General features: G+C 42.6%; 1 protein-coding gene across 1 annotated transcript; it reads left to right on the top strand.

Moving 5' to 3' along the window:
- Positions 1 to 1,489: 1,489 nt before the first annotated feature.
- LOC139421859 (cyclin-dependent kinases regulatory subunit 2) lies at positions 1,490 to 7,940 on the top strand. The gene is made up of 3 exons (XM_071172986.1): positions 1,490 to 1,665; positions 4,820 to 4,947; positions 6,792 to 7,940. Exons 1-3 carry the CDS (start codon positions 1,574 to 1,576, stop codon positions 6,833 to 6,835), a joined length of 264 nt encoding a protein of 87 aa, XP_071029087.1. The 5' UTR covers positions 1,490 to 1,573; the 3' UTR covers positions 6,836 to 7,940.
- The last annotated feature ends 3,146 nt before the right edge of the window (positions 7,941 to 11,086 follow it).

The raw sequence follows: 11,086 nt of genomic DNA, 5'->3' as shown, positions 1-11,086 counted from the left end.
TATAAATAATATGCGCATTTTACCACCAGAGATGTGTTTGCATCAAATTGACTTGTTGCAGGAGGTGCGTGATGATGTAGTGCACATAAAAATACATTGAGGTAAAAATTAGCATGTAGCGAATATTTTTATAAGTTAAATGGGTTTCCATCGCATTTTACACTCTACTGATGGTTCTCACAACTCAATATTGTGTTATTTAACAAGTGTGCCCACTCTGGTATTTGCAAGTGCGCTCTAGCCAACAACACTATCTGCGCTCTGTTGGCTAACGCACGTAAAGTCTATGTAACCGGTGTGAAATGGCTAGCTAGATAGCGGGTGCGAGCTAATAGCGGTTAAATCAGTGACGTCACTCGCTCTGAGGCCTTGAAGTAGTCATTTTCCTTGTTCTCCAAGGGCCGCGGTTTTTGTGGAGCGATAGGTAAGGATGCTTCAAGGGTGTCAGTAGTTGATGTGTGCAGAGGGTCCTTGGTTTGAGCCAATATAGGGGGAGGAGAGTAACGGAAGCAAAACTGTTACACTTACATCAGTGGTTCCCAAACTTTTTATAGTCCCGTAACCCTTCAAATATTCAACTACCAGCTGCATACTCCTAGCATCAGGGTCAGCGCACTCTCAAATGTTTTTTGTTGTTGTTGCCATCATTGTAAGCCTGCCACACACTCACTAGACAATACATTTATTAAACATATGAATGAGTGTGAGTTTTTGTCACAACCCGGCTCGTGGGAAGTGACAAAGACCTCTTACAGGACCAGGGCACAAATAACAATAATCAATCATTTAACCATCTTATGTTGAAATAGGTTAAGGGTGTGCTTGAAAGCATGCACATAACTCTGCAGTGTCGGGTTGTATTGGAGAGAGTCTCAGTCTTAAATCATTTTTCACACAGTCTGTGCCTGTATTTAGTTTTCATGTTAGTGAGGGCCGAGAATCCACTCTCACATAGGTACGTGGTTGCAAAGGGCATCAGTGTCTTACAGCGATAACACATAATGAAAGGAAACTTTATTATTAATATGACACCTTTTTCTGAAGTGAATGGTTTCACGGTGGGCTGTCCACCGTGCCGCTTTGTGGACAACGACTCCCATTGTTAGGGCGGAGAGATATGTATATTGTCACCATATCTATGTATTTGGCGGAGTAAACCCTCTACCTTTGTCTCTTCCTCTCTGATGATAGAATATAGCTATCACTGCTAGGTGCTATCAGAGTTCTGCTGAAGTCGTACGTTCCATCATTCGTTACAATGTTGCAGGACGCAGCTGCAAAGTGTATGAAAACATAGCTATAAAAACTATCATAATTATTTGATGAAACGTAAATTTATTGTTGTGAATGGTGTAATTTAGGCACTTGATCTGCCTAGTGTGGACATTTTCCCCTCATTGGACGTGCACATACTTAGTTATTGTCATGTGATCCCTTTTTATCCAATCAGTGGCTTGGTAAGGCTTTTTTTTTTTCCTCCCATAGGTTTGAATCGGTTAGCCAAACGTGTTGCAACGAAGCTAGCAGTGGGGACGTTCGTGGAATACTTTCTAACAAAGTGCAGTGGAATTGCATGTGTATACCGTCAAAGTTGTTTATTGGCAATATGTCACACAAACAAATCTACTACTCAGACAAATATAACGACGAACACTATGAATACAGGTATGTTCGCTTCCTGACCCTGTTATTAACTTGGCTCGCTAGCTAACGTTAGCTGGTAGCTACTATTAGCGTGTGTGGTTTAACTAACTAGCCAGGATCTGTAAGGACCAAAGTAGTGGGACGGGTTATATATCTACAGTTAGATGGTGATGCAATTTCTCTCCCCCATTAAAAAAAAAGTGGACAAAATGTAGCTAATTCACTTTCCGAACTGTGAAAGGCAGCAATACGCAAACGACACGAATAACTAGCTAGCCAATTTTATATTCTCTGTGCCGAAAATGGCGTAGCTACCAACGACTGTCGTTCGTCCTTTTTTATATTTAAAATTACTCCAGTGAACTGTTAATATCTAGCTAGGTAGTTAACATTGAGTTAAGTAGACTACTTCCATCTTTGCTGCTACTAGTAATACTACCATATATAGTAGTATACGGTATTAATCATAGTGGGCAGAGGCAAGTACGAGCTAGCGAGAGCCTATTGGCCCGTTCTAATATTTATTAGCATATTTCCGTTAGGGAACGCCTACTCTAAAGTGCGCGTGTGCAACATGTCAATTTGCTCTTGCACTCCCTTCTAAACAACGCTTTTTGTCCTCTTTTTTTCCCCTTTGGCAAAGGGTAAAATCTACAAACATTTGACCACTCTGTGTAACATATTCTAGTTTTAGAAACAGAAAACTGTTGAGAGCAAATGTTTTATTGAGAGAATAAGCAGAATATCGGCCAAAATCCATCTTCTCCCACTGCTGGCCAAAGAGCTTCCTCTCACCACCATATTTGGTAAGTGGAGATACCAACCGGATGCTTCACACATATACATCCGGTGAAATATCTGTCACATTGTTCTGTGCTACTACTTTGTTAGCTCTGGTCCAGGACGTTGTTCAGATGCATACTCACTATTCTCCCATTGAGGGAAATGTGTTTAATGACCAACTTCAATATACTTTCGTAAGTAGCCAATGTTAAGATGATGTCGCTAGAGTAGAGACAAACATTTATCTATATTCCTGGTGTCAATTCTTCAAAATACAAAATGAGATGTATGAGCACTTTGCTTACCGCCATATCCATGCGCATGCGTCAGATCTGCTCTTCAAAGCATGCGGGGATTAGCGCGCTGCAGAACGACGCCCTGCACCAGAGCTACAGCTTCTATGATATGGCGGTAGCAACAATCGTTTAAGTGCATTCCGCCACCTACTGTGCTGGAATGTACGACCACTCATGCATGATCTGTCCAATTCTGTACTACCATGAAAATAAAATTAAAAAAACAAATAAATTCCTACTAACTTCCACCCCCCCCTACCCTATTAAACTTAATCTATATCATGCTGAAACACCCTTATGATTGTTCAGCATGTCAACAACCATTTCAACAGTTACATCTGTTACCCCAATATCTCTTTTGCCATCTCCACCATAACCTTCAACCTGTCATTTCTGCTTTGCACAACCCAAGTCATTTTTTTGATAACCTTACCAATAACAGCTATTAGGTCAACTTTATTCATTATCAAAGTGTCATTTGACACTGCACATTCATGAGCGCAAGATTTCTGAACATGCCTCGAAACCATGCCAGAATCAGCAGAAACACCAGCCCCGACATTAGGTAGTACAGGAGTAGCCATGGAAGAGCCATCATTCCACACTGTAGTTCCACCAATCTGTCTTAAAGCCCCTGCATATGATATAGCATGACAGATTCTATATCTCTGAGCCCCTCTCTGTACTTGGCATCTACCAAATTGCTGCACTATGTCTCCCCCCCCCACACACACAATTACAACAAATAACCTTCACATTGCTCCCACATTCACCATAATCATGTTCCCTTCCACACTTGGCACATCTTTCTTTACATTGAACAGCTCCACGTCCCATTCTTTGGCATCTAAAACACCACAATGGGGATGGGACAAATTCTCATACATTGAAACTAAGGAATCCTATGTGTACTTTTCCAGGCAAAACCTTCTCAACCCTCAGCAACACTGATTGGCTTTCACTTGTTTGACCCTCTTTCCTACTGATTAACCTTTTGGCCTCAATCACTCTGCCTTCCTTCCCATTCTCTTTATTATCATCTATGGACCTAGATATTGGGACCCTATTGATAGAGCTACTGCTTACCCTTGGTGTAAGTTAGGGGTAAATGACTGCCCCCCCCTCGTTGAAGTCACAAAGTTCAAGGCCGACTGCGGTTATGCGGGCATTGCAGAAAACGGGATCCCCCATTCTAGTGAAGGGAAATCTTTGTGGTCAGTCTTGGGTGTAAATAACAATTTAGAAGACAATCACAAAACCAATAATTGCTTCTATTACACCAGATGTATGTCCTGATTATTTTAAAATCACAGAAAAAAGTTAAGGATAATTTAGTAGCTAACGGCAGCACCCCAGTCAGCCTTTAACTTGAGACACTCAATGAGAGGGGGCAGCACTGAGCTAGGCTGCAACATTTCCTGGAGTATTTAACCTTTTATTTAACTAGGCGAGTCAGTTAAGAACACATTCTTATTTACAATGACGGCCTACGCCGGCCAAATCCAGGCAAAGCTGGGCCAATTGTGCGCCGCCCTACGGGAATCCCAATCACGGCCGGTTGTGACACCGCCTAGATTCGAACCAGGGTGTCTAGTGACGCAGCGGTCTAAGGCACTGCATCGCTTAGACCGCTGCGCTATTCGAGTAGCTCAAACTAATAATTTTATGTCTACATAAATCTCCCACCTGAGATGCTTCAAATGAGCTATTGAGTCTTCACATAATGAAAGAATGGTGTCACGTGATCGATGGCTTTGTCAATTCATACAGTCTTTGATGAAAGTTGAAGTTTCAGCTTTCAATTGATAATTCCATTGATAACCAGTTCATGATGATTGGAATTGGTGGTCTAGCTAGCTGCTTTAACTGTTACCTACCGATATCTAACGTTGAATCTTAGCCTCTTTTATTGTTCCATTCAGTTGGATAGGCCTAGCTAGCGACAGTCTAAAGATGAACACGCACTGGTTTTAGGTTATAAAGTACATAACCACTAACCAGTACTTTTAGAAAATATTCAAACTAAATAGATTTTGAAAACATTATTTACTACAGTAAAAATGTGTTTATTGTTGCTCTACTTGCTCTTCCAACAGACATGTTGTTTTGCCGCGGGAGATGGTGAAACAAGTCCCCAAATCCCACCTGATGTCTGAGGATGAGTGGAGGCGAATGGGAGTGCAGCAGTCTCTTGGATGGGTGCACTATATGATCCATGAACCTGGTTTGTACCCTATATTCTTTGTCTACACCACATCAATCATGTCTCAAGGCAAATAGCCTGGTCCCAGGGCTTGTTTTTTTTGTTGTTGCCATGCTTGGCATGACAGTGAGTGACCCAAAGGACTTGGCAAGACGGCACAAACAGATCTGGGACCAGGCTAAGTGTAGACTATATGTGAAGGGTTTGTAATTTGTAAGTCAATTCTTCTTCTTTTTATATATATATATATATATATATATACTGCTCAAAAAAAATAAAGGGAACACTTAAACAACACAATGTAACTCCAAGTCAATCACACTTCTGTGAAATCAAACTGTCCACTTAGGAAGCAACACTGATTGACAATACATTTCACATGCTGTTGTGCAAATGGAATAGACAACAGGTGGAAATTATAGGCATTTAGCAAAGACACCCCCAATAAAGGAGTGGTTCTGCAGGTGGGGACCACAGACCACTTCTCAGTTCCTATGCTTCCTGGCTGATGTTTTGGTCACTTTTGAATGCTGGCGGTGCTTTCACTCTAGTGGTAGAATAAGACGGAGTCTACAACCCACACAAGTGGCTCAGGTAGTGCAGCTCATCCAGGATGGCACATCAATGCGAGATGTGGCACGAAGGTTTGCTGTGTCTGTCAGTGTAGTGTCCAGAGCATGGAGGCACTACCAGGAGACAGGCCAGTACATCAGGATACGTGGAGGAGGCCGTAGGAGGACAACAACCCAGCAGCAGGACCGCTACCCCCGCCTTTGTGCAAGGAGGAGCACTGCAAGAGCCCTGCAAAATGACCTCCAGCAGGCCACAAATGTGCATGTGTTTGCTCAAACGGTCAGAAACAGACTCCATCAGGGTGGTATGAGGGCCCAACGTCCACAGGTGGGGGTTGTGCTTACAGCCCAAGGACGTCCCAAGGACGTTTGGCATTTGCCAGAGAACACCAAGATTGGAAAATTCGCCACTGGCGCCCTGTGCTCTTCACAGATGAAAGCAGGTTCACACTGAGCACATGTGACAGTCTGGAGACGCCGTGGAGAAAGTTCTGCTGCCTGCAACATCCTCCAGCATGACCGGTTTGGCGGTGGGTCAGTCATGGTGTGGGGTGGCATTTCTTTGGGGGGCCGCACAGCCCTCCATGTGCTCGCCAGAGATAGCCTGACTGCCATTAGGTACTGAGATGAGATCCTCAGACCCCTTGTGAGACCATATGCTGGTGCGGTTGGCCCTGGGTTCTTCCTAGTGCAAGACAATGCTAGACCTCATGTGGCTGGAGTGTGTCAGCAGTTCCTGCAAGAGGAAGGCATTGATGCTATGGACTGGCCCGCCCGTTCCCCAGACCTGAATCCAATTGAGCACATCTGGGACATCATGTCTCGCTCCATCCACCAACGCCGCATTGCACCACAGACTGTCCAGGAGTTGGCGGATGCTTTAGTCCAGGTCTGGGAGGAGATCCCTCAGGAGACCATCCGCCACCTCATCAGGAGCATGCCCAGGCGTTGTAGGGAGGTCATACAGGCACGTGGAGGCCACACACACTACTGAGCCTCATTTTGACTTGTTTTAAGGACATTACATCAAAGTTGGATCAGCCTGTAGTGTGGTTTTCCACTTTAATTTTGAGTGTGACTCCAAATCCAGACCTCCATGGGTTGATAAATTTGATTTCCATTGATCATTTTTGTGTGATTTTGTTGTCAGCACATTCAACTATGTAAAGAAAAAAGTATTTAATAAGAATATTTAATTCAGATCTAGGATGTGTTATTTTAGTGTTCCCTTTATATTTTTTTGAGCAGTGTATATTATATTTATTATATATATCGTTATTTATTTTCTTTCAGAGCCTCACATTCTCCTGTTTAGACGACCATTACCGAAGAACTGATCTGGAACGTTCCTTCCTGTCAACATTCCGTGGTATTCATTAAATACTCGCTCCCCTACAAGTTATATTGTCTGCTGTGCATGAAGCTGTATTTGTCTCAGCAACCAAGCTCAGTCGGATTGTACGGAGGATGTGAATGTTCTGTCACTGTGGCATTTAATGAATATCATACATCACCCATATGTTGCTACTAGTACTACACTAATACCAAAGTGCCTACGATGAATATCCACCCTTTGATCAAGTGTTGAAATAAAGTATTGAGTAACATGTTATTGACATAACATGTTTTTCCTATCGCTAGAATATAATTGTTGTATAACCTTCCCAAACGGCTGCATGTGCTCACTTTTCTATGACTAATGATATGTACTGTGTTTTTCTATTTTCTAACTGAATGGATTTATAAGTAGGTGCACCAGATGGTATTGACTAGCTTTTTGTACATAAAAGTCAACTCTGATTGAAAGCTCAGTAAAGATGGTGTTTGCTTGTATACTTTTCTTGTTCCGGGTTCTCCAAAGTACCTGTTTTCTATCTACTGTCCACTGACATGCAGGTGTGGCATGACGAGTAGCCAGCCAGGCCACTTTCGGTGGCCAGTCAAACATGTTTGTTTTTTCAGCTCATGTATTTGTGATCATAACTGTTGATAGAGCCGTACAGCCTCTAAACTGCACCACTACTGAACCACTGAGGATATCATCAGTCTGTAATACAAACTTATCATTTGTGATTTGTCTTCACCACATACACAATGGTATGAAAGAAGTTTGTCACTCTTGGTTCTTTGGCTGTTGGCTCTTTTTTGAATGTCATTACTTTTGATGAGAATAAATATATTTTTGAAATTGGTTACTTGGTCCTTCAGAAATTGTGTTGTAAGCTTTTGGCCATGAGATGGTGCTATAGGACATGTTAAAGTAGGGCATCGGCATAGATGGAAATGTATTGGTACATACCTGTCCAATATTGAGGTGTAGGCCCACATGAAACAAACTGAGGGTTGGTGCAGGGGGGGGGGTATAATTAAAATACAGTAAAAAAAAATGTAATCTATGAAGTAAACAGCTTTCACTTGACAATAAATGCCTTACCAAAATAATGTATGTAGGCAATGCTTTGTGGTTAGAGGTCAACTGCAGATTGTGCAATACCCTTATGTGCCTGAGTAGGTCAAATATTGACTGGATTGATCATTTACTCTCTACCAAGGCCATTTTGGTTGTCTTGCTTTTTATGAACGTTGTGACTGTTGTTGTGGGTGCAGTGCTCATGTTATTGAGAGCGATGGCATGCCGTGGCTGCAGGCAACATAGATTTAGCATGGTGTCTAGTTCATATCTGGAATACCCCAGATGGCTGTGGCAGAATAATTATTTATATTAAATATATACTATGATCCGTCTTCTAAACAGTGGAAAATATTTTAAAGAAAATGTCAAGTTTTTTCAGAGGGACCCTGTCATTACAGTATGAATAATCATAACCTACTAATCATATCGTTCTCGCACACAAGCACTGCACACACACACTACATTTAACCTCATTTTCTGCACCAGACAATTTTGAGGTTCAATTCCATTAATAGGGTCTGCCCTAAGGTGCCCCAACATAGTCACACACAAACATAGTCACACACGAACATAGTCACACACGAACATAGTCACACACGAACATAGTCACACACAAACATAGTCACACACTAACATAGTCACACACTAACATAGTCACACACTAACATAGTCACACACAAACATAGTCACACACTAACATAGTCACACACTAACATAGTCACACTTCCACAAACATGCCCTGATACAAACACCTTTCTGACATTTTTTTTGTCTTTGCCACCACTTTACTTTGAAACCAGTTGACTTAAATGTTGTCTCTCTAAAAAGTGGAAGCACAATAAAAACTCTGAAGGACAGTAACGTGTGTCTGTAGTCAGCACATAATGATGCAGACACATTTTGTTTCCTGCATAACAACTTCTTCCAGTAGGGTTTATTACAGTGGTGTATCTGTCTGCTCTGCAGCATGGACACACCAACAAGACTATATATTGCCTAGTTCACTGGCATATCTGAAGAGTGTGTCTCTGGCGTGGAGATCACACCCCCACCCCCCACCCACACTTGCTATCGAAGTAATTCCAAAGGTTAACAGAGCAAATGAAGGGTGACATTACTTTATCACTCATACACAGGACATTCAGAAAGTATTCACTAAATTATTTTTTTCCCACATTTTTTTATATTACAGCCTTATTCTAAAATGTATTCAATTGTTTTTTTCCTCATCAATCTACACACAATACCCCATTATGACAAAGAAGAAACAGGTTTTTAGAAATGTTAGCCAATTTAAAAAACTAAAACTAAATATTACATTTACATAAGTATTCAGACCCTTTACTCAGTACTTTATTGAAGCATCTTTGGCAGCGATTACAGCCTCGAGTCTTATTGGGTGTGACGCTACAAGCTTGGCACACCTGTATTTGGGGAGTTTCTCCCATTCTTCTCTGTAGATCCTCTCAAGCTCTGTCAGGTTGGATGGGGAGCGTTGCTACACAGCTATTTTCAGGTCTCTCCAGAGATGTTCGATCGGGTTCAAGTCCAGGCTCTGGCTGGGCCACTCCAGAACATTCAGAGACTCGTCCCGAAGACACTCTTGGCTGTGTGCTTAGGGTTGTTGTCCTGTTGGAAGGTGAACCTTCGCCCCACTCTGAGGTCCTGAGCGCTCAGGAGCAGGTTTTCATCAAGGATCCCTCTGTATTCTGCCCCGTTCATCTTTGCCTCGATCCTGACGAGTCTCCCAGTCCCTGGTGCTGAAAAACATCCCCACAGCATGATGCTGCCACCATCATGCTTCACCATAGGGATGGTGCCAGGTTTCCTCCAGACGTGAAGCTTGGCATTCAGGCCAAATAGTTCAATCTTGGTTTCATCAAGCCAGAGAATCTTATTTCTCATGGTCTGAGAGTCTTTCGTTGCCTTTTGGCAAATTCCAAGCGGGCTGTCAGGTGCCTTTGACTGAGGAGTGGCTTCCGTCTGGCCACTCTACTATAAAGGCCTGATTGGTGGAGTGCTGCAGAGATGGTTATCCTTCTGGAAGCTTCTCCCATCTCCACAGAGGAACTCTAGAGATCTGTTAAAGTGACCATCGCGTTCTTGGTCAATTTCGAGTCTCATAGTAAAGGGTCTGAATACTCTTTTCTTTTTTATACATAAAAAAAATAATCTTAAAACATGTTTTCACTTTGTCATTATGGGTATTGTGTGTAGATAGCTGAGGAAAAACATGTAATCCATTATAGAATAAGGCTGTAACTTAACAAAATGTGGAAAAATGCAAGGGGTCTGAATACATTCCGAAGGCACTGTATGTATCAATGCACCCAGTCACTACAGAGATAGAGGCGTCCTTCCTAACTCAGTTGCCGATGAGGAAGGAAACCGCTCAGGGATTTCACCAATGGTGACTTAAAAGAGTTACAGAGTTTAAATTAATGGCTGTGATAGGAGAAAACTGAGGATGGATCAACAACATTGTAGTTAATCCACAATACTAACCTAATTGACAGAGAGAGAAAAAAGAAAGCCTGTTCAGAATAAAACATATTCCCATAAAAGCATCCTATCCAAGCAGATGATACATCTCCTTTAATTATTGAAATGTGGTGTGCTTTCTGGCCACGTGACTGCCATATCTTCACCCGTGGGTGCATCATTTTGGTAGTAGTAAAGGACCAGCTAGCTGGCTACACCTACTACGGAGTCCATGAACTGCAGTGGCTGAGCTACAACTTAATCAAAGTCCTACTATGGAGAAGCCACACAGACGGCAAGGACAGCGAGACACCTTGATGACACCGTGCTGCCTGTCTTCCCCTGGACTTGCTCCAGACACCACCTTGATGACACCGTGCTGCCTGCCTTCCCCTGGACTTGCTCCAGACACCACCTTGATGACACCGTGCTGCCTGCCTTCCCCTGGACTTGCTCCAGACACCACCTTGATGACACCGTGCTGCCTGCCTTCCCCTGGACTTGCTCCAGACACCACCTTGATGACACCGTGCTGCCTGCCTTCCCCTGGACTTGCTTGCTCTCCCATTTGATCCCCTCCCTCCGATGATTACTCAAAGCCATGGACTTTCCAACCATTTTTTTGTTGTTTTAAAGCTCTTTGAGGTTCTTTATGTAATGAATAACGCTATGAAAGTTGAATAAATTATTATTA

Source organism: Oncorhynchus clarkii, chromosome 12, assembly GCF_045791955.1.
Source record: "Oncorhynchus clarkii lewisi isolate Uvic-CL-2024 chromosome 12, UVic_Ocla_1.0, whole genome shotgun sequence".
Lineage (NCBI taxonomy): Eukaryota > Metazoa > Chordata > Actinopteri > Salmoniformes > Salmonidae > Oncorhynchus > Oncorhynchus clarkii.
This window is presented reverse-complemented; position numbering and strand designations above follow the sequence as displayed.

Coding starts and splice junctions, on each gene's coding strand:
- LOC139421859 (XM_071172986.1), top strand. CDS start 1,574: ATGTGTATACCGTCAAAGTTGTTTATTGGCAATATGTCACACAAACAA. Junction 1,666..4,819: donor GACGAACACTATGAATACAG/GTATGTTCGCTT, acceptor CTCTTCCAACAG/ACATGTTGTTTTGCCGCGGG. Junction 4,948..6,791: donor CTATATGATCCATGAACCTG/GTTTGTACCCTA, acceptor ATTTTCTTTCAG/AGCCTCACATTCTCCTGTTT.